A 23,539-nucleotide genomic window follows, 5' to 3' on the forward strand; every position below is an offset into this window, starting at 1 on the left:
AGGGGGACATTCTTTGGTCTACTGTCTTTTGTTGTGCTAGTGAAAGTAGGTGAGCGAGATAGCATCCAAAGGCTACCATTTTCCTTTAGACAGATTACTGTATTCAGATCAGTCTTACTCAGTAGGCTACAGTAGTGAGTCAATAGACAGGTGGACTGAGTGTCAACTATGATGACAGCTTTGGTAATTTCTCTAAAGCTTTTAAATGTCAAAATGCACATGCCTCACCCAGAGCTGCTTAATTTTTAACATTATAAAAGTAGAATGCCCCGTTGAGTGCTTTTTATTCAGAGTTTTAGCTGCACTGTAGGTGATGCTACTACATACATTACGCACTGCATCCCTGTTATAAACAAGGAAGCAGAAAGAGAGAGAGAGAGAGAGAGAGAGAGAGAGAGAGAGAGAGAGAGAGAGAGAGAGAGAGAGAGAGAGAGAGAGAGAGAGAGAGAGAGAAAGAGAGAGTGTGAGAGAGAGAGAGTGTGAGAGAGAGAGAGTGTGAGAGAGAGAGAGAGAGAGAGAGAGAGAGAGAGAGAGAGAGAGAGAGAGAGAGAGAGAGAGAGAGAGAGAGAGAGAGAGAGAGAGAGAGAGAGAGAGAGAGAGAGAGAGAGAGAGAGAGTAAGCAACATTTTATTAGCCAAGAGGAAATCTTGTAGATTCCTTTATTTCACAAGGTCAGAGGATATGGAGAAAATGAAGGTTTCATGATGAGACACACACTGTACTCACTTTTGTACTCAAGGTGGAATCCAGCAGCAACAACACTGATATCACTCTGGAAGTGAAGGTAGAGCTGGTTGGAGGTACTGTTCAGCAAGGCTGGAGCAGTTGTACCTGAAATACATCACACAGGAGAAATCTACATTCATCTCACTGTTGAAATAAGTTCCATTTGCAATTCTGAATATATATGGATGTTTTCTGGAGGGTTGGTTCGTCAAGTGACTACAGTTTATATCAATGGCCAAAACAGAATAAGGTGAACAGCTGTTCACTATTCTATGGACATTTTTCCTCCTCTATAAAATACTTTCCTTTTTGGAGGTCAACCAAATGAAAAGAGGGGAAAGGGGGGAAGGAGAATAAAAAAACATGCTTTGAAATTCTAACAGACAATGGTCACTGAAGTTTGTTTCTGTTCTTCAGTATCTGAGCTCCCAGGGGAGAGTTCTCATCAAATGTTTCCAGGGGGCAGTCAACCATACCACCACAGATAGGAAAAGTCAAAATGTTAAAAGTCTACAGAGCTCACAGGGAACCATCTATGCATAGTCACTTGGATAACTCTACCTACATGTACATATTACCTCAATTACCTCGACTAACTGGTGCCCCCGCCCATTGACTCTGTACCAGTACCCCCTGTATAAAGCCTCGCTATTGTTATTTTACTGCTGCTCTTTAATTGTTTGTTACTTTTATTTCTTATTCATATATATATATATTTTAAACTGCATTGTTGGTTAGGACTTGTAAGTAAGAATTTCACTTTAAGGTCTACTACACCTGTTGTATTCAGCGCACGTGACAAATACAATTTGATTTGATTTGATCAGGGTGGTAGATATCCTATGTTTTTGGATGATATGCTTTGGCTCAGGCTGCTGAAAATCAGAACACAGTGCTCATCATGAGTAAGCAAACATGTGGTTGAAAAATAGCGTATATGCGGTTATATAACCTGAAACAGTGTCATTCATCACTTGTGTCAAACTTTATAATAGCAATAAATCTCTGGTGTCTTGGGCATTGGTCAGTTTAATAAAGAAATGTTGAAACTCCCCTGGGCAGATTAAAGATACAGCAACATATTCTGTTGAGACACCAGCTTTTATATTTTCAGGATATTATGTTCAAACCCCAGCTCACAAGTTCTGTGACATAGTTAGAGAAAGCAATTATTTTTATGCTCTTCATCGATGTCACACATAGCGTTGCAAAAACCTGGTAATAAAAAATAAATAGGTTTTCCATAAACCCTGGTTGGAAAATTCCTTCCATCACGAGGGAATAAACAGGAAATCTGAAATCCTCCAACCAGGATTTCTGAAAAGCCGTGGAAAGTTTCCAGCATTCTGCAACCCTATTATTACATCTGTATCCTCGGAGGCCATCTTCACAGGTTTTAACTCTATGCTATGAGACAGCAATATACCCTTCACTCATTCATGACAAACCGTTGACTGACTTAACACGTTTATAATCAATCACATGAATAACTCTGATGAAATGACTAAAGCTCTCCTGCTTTAGGAGGAGACCCCTGACTTGATAGACATTACGATATGTTCACCTGCAAATCATGTCAGTGAGCTACCAAGTTTGCAATGGGTTTCTGTAATGCTATGGGATCCAGCATAGCATGGCAGTAGAAGAACGGGCGGGCATAAAATTGTCTGAGTACATTATGCTGATGATTGCAGTCTGTAAAATGCTCCTTTACGCTTGAATGACTTGACTAATAATTTCTGGATGAAGTTTGACAGCTCTGTAAAGCTCATCCGCTGTCCAGCTATTCAGAGGTCCATCATCTCTATTAGTGAGACGGCATCTCCAGTGTTTTCAGAGCTTGTCAGATAAGTCACAGATGAGCTTAAAATGCACTTTGCGGGATTGAATCTGGCACATTTAGTATTATTAGGCAGTCTAGAACCTTATGATTAAAGAAATTCTTGATGTGAACTTTCAGCCAGGAAGCAGGCTAATTTAATTTTTTGTAAAGATGGAAAACCAATCTTGAAATACAATTTACCATATATATTTTTTTTTACATTAACCACTTGGCATTCATCTCTAAACATGATGAAACAAAACCCCATAAATAGCCACAATGGCCACAGAATGAGAGAGGTATATAGACATAAACCCAATCAATAGCCACAATGGCCACATAATGAGAGAGGTATATAGACATAAACCCAATCAATAGCCACAATGGCCACAGAATGAGAGGTATACAGACATAAACTGTCGCTATCGAGCGACGGCAACAGTAAATGAGCAACTACCCGGGCTATCTGCATTGACCCTTTTTGCACAAACTCTTTTGACTCATCACATATGCTGCTGCTACTGTTTATTATCTGTCATGTTGCCTAGTCACTTTATCCCTACCTACAGTATATGTACATGTCTACCTCAAATACCTTGTACCCCTGCACATCGACTCAGTACTGGTATACCGTGTACATAGCCAAGCTATTGTGTATTTATTCTTTGTTTTATTATTTTCATATTATTTCTATTTTTTCTCTTTGCATTGTTGGGAAGGGCCTGTAAGTAAGCATTTCACTGTTAGTCTACACCTATTGTTTATGAAGCATGTGACAAATACCATTTGATTTGATCTTTGGAGTCCTATAAAATGTATTTCAGATTGTGGATTTAATTACTTTTGCAGTGAATACTTACATTTGAAGTATGATTAATTATTAAATATTTCCATCGATCACAAATGAATCATGCTTCAAATGTAAGTATTCACGGCAAAAGCAATTAAAGCCACAATCTGAAATCAATTTGAGGCAAGGAATACCAAACTATGCAACAGCAGCAGCTACTGTGAAGTGGACTTTTCAACAAATATCACGTTTACCATTTTTCAACAGCATATCCTCATCATTTGCACATTCTACTGTTAATAGTGGTAATAGGGGATAGTGGTAAACAGAAAAGATAAGCCTCATTCAATTGTAATTGAATTGGTATTTGATTAAGTGTGATTAATCCTGTATGATACATCATGCAAAAAGGAAGGCGACAGAGAACACAAAGCATTTCCGACAGTTTAATTAAGAGAATTATACTAATGGATTTGTAACTAAAAGAAGAATAAAAAGACTGATTATAATGGTGAGGATGTCAAGGATGTAAAGGCGGACCACACAACGATGAAGGGGAAACTGTGCATTTTAACGTGCCACTGCACACGATACGGCCTCTCTCTTATTCCCTCCTAATGTCACTGATTACTGATTTGGAGACATTTCACCGATGTTAAAGATGACTCAGTGCCTGTGCCATTTGGACAACCCAGCTCAAAATGGAGGTAAATTACCATTGTATTTTCCTTTAGATTCAATGAGTCATACACAACCGTCACCAGGTGTTCTCTGATATCATTATTTATTTCTTCGCTAGATGGCCAAGACAACCATTTTTTTGTTGCATTTAAAGCCTTGGCTTAGAGGAGTGCGGCAGTGGTGAACCACGTGAACTAATACATTCAGAATGATATCTTAGCATAGACATTTTGCCTTAAAGCCACATGACTCCCTAGTTGCCTGACCTTTTCTAAGCCTGTTGTTGTGACACTAGCTGAGTTCATTACAGGCTTGTAGAAGGCATTGCTCGGGGCATGGCTACACGTATATCCATTGGGAGGCACAAAAAAGGTTAATCCCCCCTTTCCCGCTGCAGGAGATCCCCTCCTGCTGGAGAGACCATGGTAATCAAATCAAATCAAATGTTATTCGTCACATTGAAATGTTAGTCTTCCCAGAGAGAAAGAAAATAGTGAAATAATAGAAAAGTAAAACATGTAATAATAAAAGTAATAACAAATACACAATGAGTAACAATACCTTGGCTATATACACGGGGTACCAGTACAGAGTCAGCTTGCAGGGGTACGAGCTAATTGAGGTAGATATGTACATATAACTAGGGATAAAGTGACTAGGCAACAGGATAGATAATAAATACTAGCAACAGTGTATTTGATGAGTCAAAAGAAGTTAGTGCAAAAATGGTCAACGCAGAGATCCGGGTAGCTATTTGGTTAACTATTTAACTAACTATTTATCAGTCTTATGGCTTGGGGGTAGAAGCTGTTCAGGGTTTTTGGTGCATCGATACCGCTTGCCGTGTGGTAGCAGAAAGAACAGTCTATCACTTGGGTGACTAGAGTCTTTAACAATTTTTAGGGCCTTTCTCTGACACCGCCTGGTATAGAGGTCCTGGATGGCAGGGAGCTCGGCCACAGTGATGTACTGGGCCGTACGCACTACCCTCTATAGCACCTTACGGTCGGATGCCAAGCACTTGCCATACCAAGAGGTGATGCAGCCTGTTAAGAGGCTCTCAATGGTGCAGCTGTATAACTTTTTGAGGATCTGAAGGCACATGCCAAATCCTTTTAGCCTCCTTAGGGAGAAGAGGCGTTGTCCTGTCCTCTTCACGACTGTCTTGGTGTGTGTAACAGATGTGTCCATTCTTACATCTATATTTTCTAACATAAAGGATGTGTAGTTTTGCCCCACGGAGGACATCCTAAAATATCACAGATGGGGAGGCTTGACAACATAACCTGCCATGGAAATCCCCCACAGTTTAACACTCCCACACAGCTAACACCTATCAGCTGGCATTTAGCATGATCAGGTTGTATAAAGGAGGACAGACGCAAGTTAAGACACCCTTCACCCACTGGTGCACCAAATGGTTTATATATACACTAGATGGCTAACAGGGGCGCTGTTTTAAAGCCACCATCTTGGCACTCCTCCACCATTGTATAACATACAGTGCCTTCGGAAAGTATTCAGACCCCTTGACTTTTTCCACAATTTGTTACGTTACAGCCATATTCTAAAAAGGATTAAATAAAAAAATCCTCAGCAATCCACACACAATAACCCATAATGACAAAGCAAAAAAAGGTTTCGAAATTTTTCCAGATTTATTAAAAATAACAAAAACTGAAACACCTTATTTACATAAGTATTCAGACCCTTTGCTATGAGACTCAAAATTGAGCTCAGGTGCATCCTGTTTCCATTGATCATCCTTGAGATGTTTCTACAACTTGATTGGAGTCCACCTGTGGAAAATTCAATTGGTTGGACATGATTTGGAAAAGCACACACCTGTCTATATAAGGTCCCACAGTTGACAGTGCATGTCAGAGCAAAAACCAAGCCATGATGTCGAAAGAATTGTCCGTAGAGCTCCGAGACAACATTGTGTAGAGGAACAGATCTGGGGAAGGGTATGAAAAGATTTCTGCAGCATTGAAGGTCCCCAAGAACACAGTGGCCTCCATTATTCTGAAATGGAAGAAGTTCGAAACCACCAAGACTCTTCCTAGAGCTGTCCGCCCGACCAAATTGAGCAATCGGGGGAGAAGGGCCTTGGTCAGGGAGGTGACCAAGAACCTGATGGTCACTCTGACGGAGCTTTAGAGTTCCTCTGTGGAGATGGGAGAACATTCCAGAAGGACAACCATCTCTGCAGCACTCCACCAATCAGGCTTTTATGATAAAGTGGCCAGACAGAAGCCACTCCTCAGTAAAAGGCACATGACAGCCAGCTTGGAGTTTGCCAAAAGGCACCTAAAGACTCTCAGACCATGAGAAACAAGATTCTGTGGTCTGATGAAACCAAGATCGAACTCTTAGGCCTGAATGCCAAGGGCCACGTCTGGAGAAAACTTGGCACCATCCCTACGGTGAAGAATGGTGCTGGCAGCATCATGCTGTGGGGATGTTTTTCAGCAGCAGGGACTGGGAGGTCAGTCATGATCGAGGCAAAGATGAACGGAGCAAAGTACAGAGAGATCCTTGATGAAAACCTGCTCCAGAGTGCTCAGGACCTCAGACTGGGGCGAAGGTTCCCCTTCTAACAGGACAATGACCCTAAGCACACAGCAATGACAAATGCAGGAGTGGCTTCGGGACAAGTCTCAATGTCCTTGAGTGGCCCACCCAGAGCCCGGACTTGAACCTGATCGAAAATCTATGGAGAGACCTGAAAATAGCTGTAAAGCGACATAACATAATTGCAAAAGTGTTTTCTAATGATAAATTAGCCTTTTTAAAATAATTAACTTGGATTAGCTAACACAACGTGCCATTGGAACACAGGAGTGATGGTTGCTGATAATGGGCCTCTGTACGCCTATGTAGATATTCCATAAAAGATCAGCCGTTTCCAGCTACAATAGTCATTTACAACATTAACAATGTCTACACTGTATTTCTGATCAATTTGAAGTTATTTTAATGGACAAAAAATGTGCTTTTCTTTCAAAAACAAGGAAATGTCTAAGTGACCCCAAACTTCAAATTGAAGTTTATATATATATATATATATATATATATATATATATATATATATATATATATATATATATATATATATATAAAAAAACATTTTCCTTAAAGAATACTTTTTAGAAAGTACTAATGTTACTGTCCCCACTACAACAACAAAAATACTTAAATATATGTAATTTCGTCCTTGAAATATTGAATTGAAATACTGCAGAATTATATTCATTCCTATGGAGGAGTTCCAACATGTCCCCAATGTACATGTCCGTCATGACCTTCTTCTCCAACTGACCTCGCTTACTGAATCATTTAAAATCACGTACACATACTGAAAGTAATGAACTAATGGATCTACTCAAGATTGATAAACCCACACATTTGCCAGACAGGGGAAGTGCCCTCTATTTTCACAAGGATGGAATATGCCCATACATATCACTGATCATACCTAATGCAGCCATAGCATTCAACATCTTCATTAGATATCAGACACAGCTATTCAGTTGTAGAAATGCTGTTCCTAGGATTAACTGGGAGGCACCAAAGGCCAAGATGGCTGCCAACTGGATTTTAAAAGGTCTCTGGAGCTAATACTGTGAGTCATCCAACATGACGATTGGGACATTGGTTGGCTGTGTAAAAGATTGCGGAGAAAGGTATTGGACCCATGATCAATGTTCAGTCCCCTAGAAGAACTACGGAACATAACATGAGTCGGTTTCATTTTTATTGTGGTCTTCAAAATAATAGGCCTGTAACAATTCTGTAAAACACATGAAACCTAATTCGCAATAAGTATTATATTGCACACAGACATGATATCTCAAGGGGAAACGTGTGATTCCATGCATGATTAAGTAATCCAATTCCCACCTGAAAAGCTTCCAAGTTTAGGAGCTGTCATGTCCCCTCCATCATAGATTTCTAAGGAATCCCAATTATGCTCAGTGGCGAAGCTCATTACTTGAATCTGCAAAAGAAAAAAATACGTAAATAGAGTGACAAAAAGAATGTACATTGCATCTCTTTGAAAGGACAAGCATTTTGAATGGTTAGATGAGCGACTGGTGTTTTTAATTGAGGGAAGTTTTCTTTCCTGCTATAGACATAAAACCAGGTTTTATACTGTGCTCTTGTAAGAAGTATTTAAAAAAAACGAGTTGTTCTCATTAGGGCACGATCAATAGCAATAAGACTGCAGCTGTTTTTTTATGTGCTTTAAAACTTCTTCTGCTGGCAACGGGTCTAATTTATACCGTCTAATTTTCTTTTCTTCTCAGTAGGACGACTGACGGTTAAAATGTGCTATAGCCTGTCACTCAAAAAATACAATTTTCCCTCTCTTCTCTGTCTGTCGGTGTAGCTTATTACTTTCGATGAGTTCAGACCTGCCCCCTTTGTACTTGCCTGAATCCCAGCTCCTTCGGTGACAATGATTTTCCACACGCAGTTCAAGCTGTTCCCATAGGGCTCGGGGAATCCGGGGGAGAGGATGGTGCCTCTTCTCTCTGTCAGATTACCGCTGCATGGAACTGGGGAGCGAAACAGAGGGGAAATTAGAGTCAAATTGAATGGGGCACATGCCAGGTTCCTGTAGCCATGGTGAGTCAAGACACCGAGGGGAAATTTGACATGAGTCATTTAAGCAATAAGGCCAGAGGTGTGGTATATGGCCAATATACCATGGCTAAGGGCTGTTCTTAAGCACAATGCAACGCGGAGTGCCTCGACACTGACCTTAGCTGTGGTATATTGGCCATATACCACAAACCCCCGAGGTGCCTTATTGCTATTATAAACTGGTTACCAACGTAATTAGAGCAGTAAAAATAAATGGTTTTGTCATACACATGGCATGCGGTCTGATATACCACAACTGTCAGCCAATCAGCATTCAGGGCTCGAACCACCCAGTTTATAATTCTATATAAACTCAGCAAAAAAATAAATGTCCTCTCACTGTCAACTGCATTTATTTTCAGCAAACTTAACATGCGTAAATATTTGTAAGAACATAACCAGATTCAACAACTGAGACATAAACTGAACAAGTTCCACAGACATGTGACTAACAGAAATGGAATAATGTGTCCCTGAACAAAGGGGGGGGGATCAAAATCAAAAGTAACAGTCAGTATCTGGTGTGGCCACCAGCTGCATAAAGTACTGCAGTGCATCTCCTCCTCGTGGACTGCACCAGATTTGCCAGTTCTTGCTGTGAGATGTTACCCCACTCTTCCACCAAGGCACCTGCAAGTTCCCGGACATTTCTGGGGGGAATGACCCTAGCCCTCACCCTCTGATCCAACAGGTCCCAGACGGGCTCAATGCGATTGAGGTCCGGGCTCTTCACTGGCCATGGCAGAACACTGACATTCCTATCTTGTAGGAAATCACGCACAGAACGAGCAGTATGGCTGGTGGCATTGTCATGCTGGAGGGTCATGTCAGGATGAGCCTGCAGGAAGGGTACCACATGAGGGAGGAGGATGTCTTCCCTGTAATGCACAGCGTTGAGATTGCCTGCAATGACAACAAGCTCAGTTCGATGATGCTGTGACACACCGCCCCAGACCATGACCCTCCACCTCCAAATCAATCCCGCTCCAGAGTGCAGGTCTCGATGTAACGCTCATTCCTTCGACGATAAACAATAATCCAGCCATCACCCCTGGTGAGACAAAACCGCGACTCATCAGAGAAGAGCACTTTTTGCCAGTCCTGTCTGGTACAGCAACGGTGGGTTTGTGCCCATAGGCGACGTTGTTGCCGGTGATGTCTGGTGAGGACCTGCCTTACAACAGGCCTACAAGCCCTCAGTCCAGCCTCTCTCAGCCTATTGCAGACAGTCTGAGCACTGATGGAGGGATTGTGCATTCCTGGTGTAACTCGGGCAGTTGTTGTTGCCATCCTGTACCTATCCTGCAGGTGTGATGTTCGGATGTACCGATCCTGTGCAGGTGTTGTTACATGTGGTCTGCCACTGCGAGGACGAGCAGCTGTCCGTCTTGTCTCCCTGTAACGCTGTCTTAGGCATCTCACAGTACGGACATTGCCCTGGCCACATCTAAGGCACATTCATGCAGATGAGCAGGGACCCTGGGCATCTTTCTTTTGGTGTTTTTCAGAGTCAGTAGAAAGGCCTCTTTAGTGTCATAGGTTTTCATAACTGTGACCTTAATTGCCTACCAACTGTAAGCTGTTAGTGTCTTAACGACCGTTCAACAGGTTCATGTTCATTAATTGTGCATGGTTCATTGAACAAGCATGGGAAACAGTGTTTAAACCCTTTACAATGAAGATCTGTGAAGTTATTTGGATTTTTACGAATTATCTTTGAAAGACAGGGTCCTGAAAAAGGGACGTTTCTTTTTTTGCTGAGTTTAGAACATTATTGTGACTAAAGAATCATCTCACTTCCCAATATCTCAGTATGTTTATGGTGTTTATGGTAACTTACAAATGTAAAAAATGATGACATATCTATTAGATGTTCTACACACTGTATGTTCTTAAAGGGCAATTGCACCACATTTCAACCTCATATTCATTATCTCAGCACCATACCAATGTCTACATATGTAAAAACGGCGCATTCCTACGTTTTACCGTAAAAAATATATAAAGTAAAAACATTTATTTTAACAGCAGATAGTGGAAATGAGTCGTTTTCACAGACTCGGTATGGGTCTGGTGATAATTAATACCAGGTTGAAAAGTGGTGGAATTTCCCTTTTACAACAACATGTACCCATCTCTAAATCAATCTCCACAAATGTGACTGATTTGAGGAGGCTTACCAGCACAAGCGGGCACAGTATCATTCCACTGGGCTAGCGCATTGGGGACCACATTGCATTTGATGGCTTTGGATCCCTGTAGCAGATACCCAGGGTTGCACTCAAAGCGAACAATGGAACCAGCGGAGAACTCGGACCCAATCCGTCTACCGTAGCGTGGCTCTGGGACAGAGCTGCACTGCGTGTCACTGGTGCGAGGAACAGCTACAAAGAAAATAGTACCCAGTGTTTAACACCTAGATGTGTGAACTCTTCGCTTAAAGCTCACAGGAAAATTGCAATACAATGTGGTTGTAATATATGATTTGTCATTATGGACATTTGAGATCTTTAGAATGATCCCAGTGTATCATCAGCCATACTAATGGCTAATTCATGCTGAAGTAAAAACACTTCAGCATGTGTTATAACTTTGTTATTCAATCATGAACACTCAGGACACCAAGGCATGGAAGATGACAATGAAACCAAATATATATATATATCTGATATTCAAAACATGACTGGTTACAATCTGTACTACAGTATAGCAAAACATTATGTACCACTGCATGCATGGCCTTGTCCTCTCTTCTCTCACAGACGTTAAGGTTTTTCACGTGTGAAACTCCATATCCGATCTTCACATGTGAATGTTTTTATTTTTTGGGGGGGGGGGGTAAGAGTTCAAATACTATTTTATCTACAGTATATAGTATACCTTAGTGCAATATTGAGGCCTTTACTGTTGGGCTGGGAGGGATTGTGTCGGATATTTCTAGATAGGTACCAGAGCGGAGTGTGTTCTGCAATCATGACTTGGATACCTCCAAGTACCAAACAAACTATCCTAACTGTCAGGGAGTATTTTAAAAACCCTTCCATCCCCACAGTCTGGTAAACACTGTACAGTATATGTGCTCAACATACTTCATGAAAAATTACAATTTGAGATCATTCATTTTTATAAGGCAGCTGACAGTAAAAGTTCATGTAATTCACATAGCTTATTTATTACAATTTTGACAGAGAGAGAAAATGCTTGATGTGTCCTGAGGTGAGCTATTATCTACAAGAGAGAGAACCTCTAAATGACACTAAAATAAAGTAGACATGACACCTCGATGATAAAAGCCAAAGGCATCATTGGATTTAAGGAATCTGAAAGGATTGAGTTAAGAAAGAAAAAAGAAAAATCGTACTCTGCCATCCTGGAAACGTTTTATAAAACATGTGGGTTTATATTTTATATATTAATGTGTGACATTTTATATTGATTATGCAAGAGAGAGGGAGTCCTTAAATATTGGATATGACACTTTCAACATACTGTTCTATAGTGTATCTGTATGAGCCCTTCTGCTCATTGCCTACTAAAGCAGCTAGAAATCCCTTTTACCATGACATGCCTTGCGCAGGTATAATGATTAGAGTACTGGCACCCTAGGCTCCCATGGGGCAAGAGAGATAACGGCAAATGCCTTGAACAGCCTGACAACCATGGGAACCATAACATGGATAGATAAGACCCTTTGCTGCCTGGGGATGGAGGGCTTCAGGAGGCCTCCAGGACCCTCAGAAACACACCTACTGCCACAGGGGTAAAAACAGTAAGGAAGGGTCATGCATGTGACCTGAGTATGTATATATTGCAACGTATTACCTGTTCATACAGTATATAAACATACCTTGGTAAACAAAGTGGAAACCCCTGGCGGAAGGACCATTCTTTGCAGTAAATCGCACCATAATTTGGTTTGATGTCGCCAGGGGCAAGGTCTCTCCTGCAAAAAAAGGATGAATAGATGTTTTTTTTAAACACACACAATATGCTGACTCAGTATTAACCCTATGAAGCCAACAGTGGCCTTTCTTGAGATTCCCGACCCTTCTTGTGTGCTATACAGAACAAAACCTCAGCTGCATGATGAATTGCTTCTTATAAATATACTAGCTCCCATTCAAAATCTTGCTGGGTAAATAGCATGCTGTTGGCAGTTGAACTTTTAAGTATGGTCTATGCAGTAGAGGACTCTCTTAATAATAAGAGGAAGAACAAAGTCTTATCAATAATGAGAATGTTGGACAAGCAAACAACTTTGTATAGGCTACACATTTGTAGGCCTGAGTCTTGTAAAACGTAATCAGCTGTGACAATGAAAACATGGTAGGAAGTGTCTTCTTGATGGCGTGAACTTATTGAAAGCCATGACATTTGAACGCCTATAATTAGGTAGAGTAGCTTATTGTGGATGTGGCTAATGTAGGTTGCTAATCAGCCTCCATTAAGGTGAACACAGCCAATGCATTATGATCTAATGTATCATTATAATTCAAATGTCACCATGAATAGACAGGGAAAACACATCAAGTTACTTGTTGATAGAAAATCTCAATTACCAGTGCAAAGCAATAGTGTACAGAAAATATTAGTATACACGTCTTGGACAAATGTCAGAGGTAATTAATATGTTATCTAATTCAGTATAACCTTTCCATTTAAATTTTATATAGCACATCACATACTGCATTCCTGAATGGTGAAATCCAAAGACAAAGTCAAAGACCATCATCTCCCTTGGGAATATATTGTTGCACTGCAGAATAACACAAATCTGAATAGTACAAGGTCCCATACAAACAGTTTATATCCAACAGCCTTAATCAATCCTCAGAAGAATGTAAAGTTGAGGCTGATTTCTGTTCTGAAATGTAATTACCTTCCGCTGTTAATACCAGCAATAAATCGGATGAGGACAGGTGTTGAATTTTTCGTATTTTATTAGGTGGCTTTAAATAATACAAAAATACTGAGAGAGTGGCCTAAGGACTGGGAGCAACAACGGCTCAATCGCAAAGTGGTAGGCCACACAAGCTCTCTCTGAAGCCATCTAGGGGTAAGAACAGTGTAGACGGCAACAGTAGCCTAAGGACTGAAACCATGGATACTCGTGATCATTGAAGCATTGCTTATTTCTGATATGGCATGGACATCAAATCGCAATATGAATGTTATGTCACAATATGGACGTTATGTCGCAATATGAATTACTGAAATGAAAACATTTTGAATGAGACAGTAACCAAGTGCCAACAGCAGTTATTAATACAGGGATCATGCTGAGACCTTTTTGTATTAACACCTCTTGTCTTCCCCAACAACATCCGCATGTGCGTGTGTGTTTTCCATCGGTTTTGTTCATTTAACAACGGAAAGAATGGAAAGCTATTACGTACCAGAATGAGACCCAGCGAGGGAGCTTAGCAGCCTGGCATTCTGATTGGCCCCATCAAATAGTTCCACTGAGTCATTCATTGCCGTCTGAAAGTAGGCAAACTGCCCAAACACCACTGAGGAGACAAAATGGGGACATCATATAGGTTACCTCAGTATGAAAAACGTGGCTACAAAACAATCCTATCTGCAAATGGTAAACCGAGTGTTTAAAATGGCAAAATGGAACTTGGAATCTTGTCAACAATGACACAAGGCTAGCATGCTAACTACCCAGGTCTCAGGGTGGGTGATGTCACCACACAACAGGCTAACCAACAATGTTAACCTTGCGATTTCACATCTGCTACACCAGTTCATGCATGATAAATACGCACTGAGGCACAGATATATACCTTATACAATTAGATATGTTTTGGTTGTGTCATCACGGCTGAATATCACGCACAATTGAGAAAGCATAACTTGTATGAGGTCAGACAAGAACCAGGGATAACTCTAACATACCTTGATCCATGATTCAGCACTTCATGACTGAACTATGCTTTGTATAAGCCTGGATAGGAGGAGACTATCTTAAGATACATACTTTCCACAATGATAATATCTGAAAATGATGGTAAATCCTCCATTGGACTGTAGGCAGCTAAATCACACTTGTCAGATTAAGTCTAAGTGCTGCTTTAATAATGTTGCAGTTGATTAACCCTTCTCCCGAGTGGCGCAGCTGTCTAAGGCACTGCATCTCAGCGCAAGAGGCGTCACTACAGTCCCTGGTTCGAATCCAGGCTGTATCACAGCCGGCCGTGATTGGGAGTCCCATAGCGCACAATTAGCCCAGCGTTGTTCGGGTTTGGCCGGGGTAGGTCGTCATTGTAAATAAGAATTTGTTCTTAAAAGCGACTTGCCTAGTTAGATAAAGGTTAAATAAAATAAAAAACCTTACCAAATTCTCCAGAGACAGTAATGTAGTAGGAGCACGTTTGACCAGTGGTGTAGTTCTGGGGGAAGTTAGGAGAGAGTACCACGCCTTCAGACCCAGCATAATGACCACCACAAGGAGCTGAAAGACACCAGAAACCATCTCTGTGTTACTCAATTCCCAAAGACAATAATCATGAAAGGACAAGCACCATGTATACACATGGGAGAAAAGTCAGTGCACTAGTTGCGAGCTATTATGTTGGAACAAAGATGTGCTGTGCGTTCTCTTAACATCTGGAGCGTCATTCGACATTCATAGCAGCTCAATGATGATGGTTCAAAACAACTCAATCCACAACTTGTTTTGTTTCTTTTAGTCCCTCTGAAAGGAGCCGGTACAACCTGTTAAATTATGTCTACGGGGACCTTTTTCAGCAACCAAACTACCAAAAAAAAGTGTTTATCAGAGGCATAACTCACTGTACAAAATATCAACACAGTTTCAGACCAACTTTAAAGGTTAATCCACCAGGTCTGCTCCTTCATGCCCACATTATTAAGATTCCATATATCTCTGTGTTTATGTTGCCCTTAAGCATGTGTACAGTAAGTCCTTAATATGGCCTGCAATGTGTCCAGAGGTGAAGTATACTGATTTCAATGGCTCCATGGACACACGTGGCTTCACTCATAACTACTTTGAGAAACTCTGAATAAATACTGGCAAAAGGAGAGAAAATGACGGAACACACAACATTAGGGGGCAGTGAGATCTGGTCCCCTCTTGTTCTCCCTGACACTAAATCCCTAGTTAACCCTTCTTCTCATTTCCTTTTTATTAAGTATTATTACTTGCTGTACACCTTTCAGAAAATGTCAATGCCCCAATCGCTTGATACCCTCCTGTGTTCTTCCTGCACCTGCCTTGTTCTTTCCATCCCCTTGGTCCTTGCTACAATGATCATCGATTGAGATTCCTGCCACGTCTCAAGCACCCTAAGACTCCCTGCGCTCGCTCCACCAGGTCTCCTCCTTCATGCCCACAATACCTTGCTCCCCCAGGTCTGCTCCTTCATCTGCCCACAATACCTTGTGGAGCTTATAAACCTGGTGTCAGGATGCAGCCCCGGCTCATGGTCCTCTGCTTATCAAACTCCTTCCCCATACCTTTGATCACATCACCCTCACCTCATACTTCCTATGGGAAGACAGAGTTTCTGCTGTAAAAAAATGTTTTGTATCTGGGTCTTCCCAGCCTAAAACTAGAAATTTCACACCCATGGAGCGAGAGATTTAGTTAAAGGTCCAATGCAGCCATTTTTATCTCAATATCAAATCATTTCTGGGTAACAATGAAAGGGATAGTTTTGGATTTTGGCAATATGTCTACATCCCCAGAGTCAGTTGAACTCGTGGATACCATTTTTATGTCTCTGTGTCCGGTATGAAAGAAGTTAGAGGTCGTTTTGTGAGGCAATGCTAAGTAGCGTTAGCACAATAACTGGAAATCTATGGGTATCTGCTGGCAGTCATTGCGACTTTCAGTCATTGTCCTGGAAGTACCTCAAAGAACTACACTGGACTCTATGCAAACTGGGAACCACATATCCTGAGGCCACATTTATTCCTTTTGGGGATTTAAACAAACTAATTTGAGAAAAACGCTACAGAAGTTCTACCAACACATTGACTGCAGCACTCGCCCTGAGAAAACAGATCACTGCTACTCAGCTTTTTGAAATGCTTACAAGGCCCTCCCCCACCCTCACTTCAGCAAATCTGATCACGATTCCATTTTGCTGCTCCCTTCCTATAGGCAGAAACTAAAACAGGAAGTACCCGTGCTAAGGACTATTCAACCCTGCTCTGACCAATCGGAATCCACGCTTCAAGATTGTTTTGATCCCGCAGATTGGGATATGTTCCTGGTAGCCTAAAATAATAACAGTGACAAATACATGGATACAGTGACTGAGTTTATCAGGAAGTGTACAGGAGATGTTGTACCCACTGTGACTATTAAAACCTACCTTAACCAGAAACCGTGGATAGATGGCAGCAAAACTGAAAGCGCGAACCACCGTATTTAACCACGGCAAGGTGACTTGGAATATGGCCGAATACAAACAGTATAGTTATTCCCTTCATAAGGCAATCAAACAGGTAAAACGTCAGTATAGAGACAGTATAAAGTGGAGTAGTAATTCAACAGCTCATACACGAGACATATGTGGCAGGGTCTACAGACTATCACGGACTACAAACGGCATCCCTAGCCGCGTCCTCAGAGCATGCGCAGACCAGCTGGCTGGAGTGTTTACAGACATATTCAATCTCTCCCTATCCCAGTCTGCTGTCACCACTTGCTTCAAGATATCCACCATTATTCCTGTACCCAAGAAAGCAAAGGTAACTGAACTAAATAACTATCGCCCCATAGCACTCACTTCTGTCATCATGAAGTGCTTTGAGAGGCTAGTTAAGGATCATATCACCTCTACCTTACCTGACACCCTAGAAACACTTCAATTTGCTTACCGCCCCAATAGATCCACAGACGATAAAATCGCCATCGCACTGCACACGGCCGTATCCCATCTGAACAAGAGGAATACCTATGTAAGAATGCTGTTCATTGACTATAGCTCAGCATTCAACACCATAGTACCCTCCAAGCTCATCATTAAGCTCGGGGCCCTGGGTCTAAACCCCACCCTGTGCAACTGGGTCCTGGACTTCCAAACGGGCCACCCCCCAGGTGGTGAAGGTAGGAAACAACACCTCCACTTCGCTGATCCTCAACACAGTGGCCCCACAAGGGTGTATGCTCAGCCCCCTCCTGTACTCCCTGTTCACCCATGACTGCGTGGCCATGGACACCTCCAACTCAATCATCAAGTTTGCAAACGACACAACAGTAGTAGTCCTGATTACCAACAATGACGAGACAGCCTACAGAGAGGAGGTGAGGGCCCTGGGAGTGTGTTGCCAGGAAAATAAGCTCTCTCTCAATGTCGACAAAACAAAGGAGCTGATCGTGGACTTCAGGAAACAGCAGAGGGAGCAGCCCCTATCCACATCGACGGGACCGCAGTGGAGCAGGTGGAAAGCTTCAAGTTCCTCGGCGTACACATCACTGACAATCTGAAATGGTCCACCCACACAGACAGTGTGGTGAAGAAGGCACAAGAAATTTGAGGCTGAAGAAATTTGGCTTGGCACCTTAAACCCTAACAAACTTTTACAGATGCACAATTGAGAGCATTCTGTCAGGCTGTATCACCGACTGGTACGGCAACTGCACCGCCCGCAACCGCAGGGCTCTTTAAAGGGTGGTGTGGTCTGCCCGATGCAGCATTGGGGGCAAACTACCTACAGCACCCGATGTCACAGGAAGGCCAAAAAGATCAACATGGACAACAACCACCCGAGCCACTGCCTGTACACCCCATTATCATCCAGAAGGCAAGGTCAGAATAGGTGCATAAATGCTGGGACTGAGAGCCTGAAAAACGGCTTCTACCTCAAGACCATCAGACTGTTTAATAGCCATCACTAGGTGGCTTCCACCCGGTTATGTAACCCTGCACCCTAGAGGCTGCTGCCCCATATACATAGACTTGAAATCACTGGTCACTTTAATAATGGAACACTAGTCACTTTAATAATGTTTACATATTTTTGCTTTACTTATCTCATGTATATACTGTATTCTATTCTACTGTATTTTACTCAATGCCACTCCAACATTGCTCATCCTAATATTTATATATTCCTTAATTCCATTATTTTACTTTTAGGTTGTGTGTACTGTGTGTATTGTTGTGAATTCTTAGATACTACTGCACTGTTGGAGCTAGAAACACAAGCATTTCGCTACACCCGCAATAACATCTGCTAAACATGTGTATGTGAAAAATAAAATTTGATTTATATATAAACAGGAATATCAAGTTTTTTACTACACTGGGCCTTTACCTTTTCTCAATAGGGGGTGCTGTTTTCACTTTGTAAAAATTTTGTTCCCAAACTGCCTCGTACTCAATTCTTGCTCGTACAATATGCATATTATTATTACTATTGGATAGAAAACACTCTCTAGTTTCGAAAACTGTTTGAATTATATCTGTGAGTAAAACAGAACTCAAGTTGGAGCAATTTTCCTGTGAGGAAGTGAGAAATCTGAAATAAGGCAGGCTGTTCTGGGGTCAGTTTATTAATTTGCATGTCTTCTATTGGTCGAGATGTACTGCATACGCCTTCCCCTAGATGTCAGCAAATAGTGAGAATTGGAATGGAGTTGCTAGGCAGATCTGAGGCCATATAAATGGGCTGGGAACGTGGGGTCCAGTCTTTTCATCTTTCGCCATGACGCAAGACAGACCTCAGGATGGCGTTCTGGAAAGCTACCATTATAGGCCTTAGATATATCCGGCTCTGATTTTATTCGATATAGGTGTTAAAGACATCATAATGTTGTTATTTTAAACCGAGTTATATCAGTTTATATCAGTATATTGCGATTTTCGGTATTTTATTTGTGCTGCGTTATGGTGAGTTGGACACGTCTTCGCCACATGGCTAATGTTTACTGCTAATTCCAAAGTTGAAGGCGACAATCTACAACCGAGCAACGATTCCTCTGGACAAAGGACAACTTGCCCAAGATTCTGATGGGAGCTCATCAAAAAGTAAGAAGTATTTATGATGTTAATTCGTTGTTCTGTTGAAAAATGTAAAACTACTGTTCCGCCATTAATTTCGGTGCGGTCTCGCTTTAACGCACGCTGTATGTCGTAGTAACGTTAATTTTAAAAATCTAACACAGCGGTTGCATTAAGAACTAATGTATCTTTCATTTGCTGTCCAACCTGTATTTTTTAGTCAAGTTTATGATTAGTTACTGATTAGATTAGGTGCCTCTCCCAAGATTTCTCCCGACATATTGTTGGCAGCTTGGCTACTATTCTCATTGTATAACCATGATTTGTGCCGCTAAATATGCACATTTTCGAACAAACTCTATATGTATTGTGTAATATGATGTTATAGGACTGTCATCTGAAGAAGTTTGAGAAGGTTAGTGAAAAAATTAATATCTTTTGCTGGTTTATTCGTTATCGCTATTGTTGGCTTGAATCAATGCTGTTGTGTGGTTGGCTATTGTAGTAAGCTAATATAATGCTATATTGTGTTTTCGCTGTAAAACACTTAAAAAATCTGAAATATTGGCTGGATTCACAAGATCTTTGTCTTTCATTTGCTGTATACTGTGTATTTTTCATAAATGTTTTATGATGAGTATTTAGGTAATTCACGTTGGTCTCTGTAGTTATTCTAGTTGCTTTGGTGAGAGTTGTGATGGTGGCTGCAATGTAAAACTATGATTTATACCTGAAATATGCACATTTTTCTAACAAAACATATGCTATACAATAAATATGTTATCAGACTGTCATCTGATGAAGTTGTTTCTTGGTTAGTGACTATTTATATCTTTATTTGGTCGAAATTGTGATAGCTACCTATGCAGGAAAAAAATGGTGGGAAAAAAAAGTTGTGTCTTTTGCTATCGTGGTTAGCTAATAGAAATACATATTGTGTCTTCCCTGTAAAACATTTTAAAAATCAGAAATGATGGCTGGATTCACAAGATGTGTATCTTTCATCTGGTGTCTTGGACTTGTGATTTAATGATATTTAGATGCTAGTATTTACTTGTGACGCTATGCTAGGCTATGCTAGTCAGCTTTTTTACTGATGGGGGTGCTCCCGGATCCGGGATTGTGACCAAGTAGAAGTTAACACAGATCACGTCAGTAATTCGTAAAGAAAGGGGAATTGCTGTCTGATAATTGTTTAACTGTTGGCACTGTAAGCAGTGTCATGTCAAGCAAAAGTGTACTTTCTCTTTTAGGTATCAAATGCTTGATCACTCACTCACTATTTATCATAACAAATATTGGATTTCATTATTTAGTCTTTCAAAACAGGTTATGTAACAATCTTCATTATACATGAACAAATCAGGGAAATGACAAATCAGGGAAAAACCTACAAAAAACTGAACATCTCAAAGATCAGGGATAAGCATTTCACTGTTAGTCTACACCTGTTGTTTATGAAGCATGTGTGTCACGCCCTGACCTTAGTTCCCTTTTTATGTCTCTATTTTGGTTTGGTCAGGGCGTGAGTTGGGGTGGGCATTCTATGTTTTGCATTCTATGTTTTGTATTTCTTTGTTGTTTGGCGGGTGTGGTTCTCAATCAGAGGCAGCTGTCTATCGTTGTCTCTGATTGAGAACCATACTTAGGTAGCTCTTGCCCACATGGGTTTTGTGGGTAGTTGTTTTCTGTCTCTGTACCAGATAGGACTGTTTTGTTTGTTCAGCTTTTGTTCGAGGGTTCAGTGTTATTAAAAATCATGAACATGTACCACGCTGCACCTTGGTCCTCTCCTTCTTCCTCAGACGAACATCGCTACAATGTGACAAATAACATTTGACTTGACTTGGGGTCAATCTACTCAGCATACATCCAACTGTGGGTAACCATGGTTATACTGAATATTACAATTTAATATTAAATATGCTGTTGAGATAACTGGTTACTTGAGCATTGGTCAGCCAGTATGAATTATGATGATAGTATTTTTACCATCATGACTAGGTGAGAGTTACAGACAATGACAAGCTTCCAGAAGCCATGACCTATTTATTAGATTTTCTGTGCAATATATGGAAATATTCGACATTTAAATAGACACTCTTATCCAGAATGACTTACAGGAGCAATTAGGGTTAAGTACCTTGCTCCAAGGAACATTGACAAATGTTTCACCTAGTCTGCTCTGGGATTTGAACTAGCAACCTTTCGGTTACTGGCCAAATGCTCTTAACTGGTAGGCTACCTGACGCCCCAATGAATAGAAATATGGACAAAAACAAAGAAAATAAAGACAAACAAATTAAATGACACTAGACAATATGCTCAAATCAACACTGTATAATACGCCAGCCACTGTAGCGACGTGCCAAGGTAGTCATCGTCAGACCTTATTTATAATAAGAATTGTATGTGGGAATGTACATACTTTAGCTATTTAAAGGACATTCAAACATAGCGTCATGTTTATGCATACAGTAATCGGACAGACGCCACAAGCCGCTTAAACCTAACAGACCGTACAACGTTGGCTGCTATGACATGTGCCTGATATGAATGCATCTCTACACCAATGTAAGCAAGTGTGATTTCCCTTCACTAGTATCATGGAAACAGACGTGTCTTCCACCTGACCTCAACGTCTCATCTAGAGGAGTCAGCCGTGAAAAAACATCCATGTAATACCGCAGGAGAGATAATGTGAGAAAGAGAGAGGGAGCCAGATAGAGAGGGAGAATGAGAGCATGCCTGAGACAGATAGGATGAGAGAGAGAAAGAGAGAGAGAATGAGAAAGAGAGAGGAGGAAGGAAGTTCAGATGTGGATACAAAGGACCATAGTGAGGATATTGAGGACCATAGTGTGGATACAGAGGACCATAGAGTGGATACAGAAGACCATAGTGAGGATATTGAGGACCATAGTGAGGATACAGAGGACCATAGTGTGAATACAGAGGACCATAGTGTGAATACAGAGGACCATAGAGTGGATACAGATGACCATAGAGTGGATACAGAGGACCATTTAGTGGATACAGAGGACCATAGAGTGGATACAGAGGACCATAGTGTGGATACAGAGGACCATAGTGTGGATACAGAGGACCATATTATGGATACAGAGGACGATAGAGTGGATACAGAGGACCATAGTGTGAATACAGATGACCATAGTGTGGATACAGAGGACCATATTATGGATACAGAGGACGATAGAGTGGATACAGAGGACCATATGATGGATACAGAGGACCATAGTGAGGATATTGAGGACTGTAGAGTGGATATTGAGGACCGTAGAGTGGATACAGAGGACCATAGTGAGGATATTGAGGACCGTAGAGTGGATACAGAGGACCGTAGAGTGGATATTGAGGACCGTAGAGTGGATATTGAGGACCGTAGAGTGGATACAGAGGACCGTAGAGTGGATACAGAGGACCGTAGAGTGGATATTGAGGACTGTAGTGTGGACACAGCTATTGCATTGTTATGCCCTCAACACAGAAGCACACAGACATGCATAAATCCAAACAAACTCTAATTCCTCTAGTCTATGCAATTCATCTGGCGCCGGCGCGGCTGTGTGTCAACACTGCCCGCCTCTGAGGGGCGCTATACCACCATGCTTTAACATTATTACACACCTTCTATTTACAGTCATGGAGGATTCCTCATTCAAGAGACAGTCTTTTACTGTAGTTACTATGGAAACGAATAAAAGACCTGTTTGGATGAGAGAAGCTGAGAGAAAGAGGGGGGAAAATCCTTTATTATTTAAAAGGATCTCACCCCTTTCTAATTAGTTTTGTCTGAAAGCCCAAGGAAGTGCCTTGGAGTGAATCAGTATTCCAAAAAGCAGCGGAAAATAACAGACCAGTGAAAAA

General features: G+C 41.2%; 1 protein-coding gene across 1 annotated transcript in view; it reads right to left on the minus strand.

The window, feature by feature from the left end:
* LOC120029385 (CUB and sushi domain-containing protein 1-like) overlaps positions 1-23,539 on the minus strand; it is a 328,206-nt gene that overhangs the window by 59,943 nt on the left and 244,724 nt on the right. Inside the window, 7 exon segments of the mRNA XM_038974609.1 lie at positions 727-831; positions 7,923-8,019; positions 8,457-8,581; positions 10,850-11,053; positions 12,517-12,612; positions 14,066-14,179; positions 15,010-15,126. Of these exon segments, the coding sequence (XP_038830537.1) occupies positions 727-831; positions 7,923-8,019; positions 8,457-8,581; positions 10,850-11,053; positions 12,517-12,612; positions 14,066-14,179; positions 15,010-15,126 (858 nt within the window).

This window comes from Salvelinus namaycush, chromosome 35 (genome assembly GCF_016432855.1).
Source record: "Salvelinus namaycush isolate Seneca chromosome 35, SaNama_1.0, whole genome shotgun sequence".
Lineage (NCBI taxonomy): Eukaryota > Metazoa > Chordata > Actinopteri > Salmoniformes > Salmonidae > Salvelinus > Salvelinus namaycush.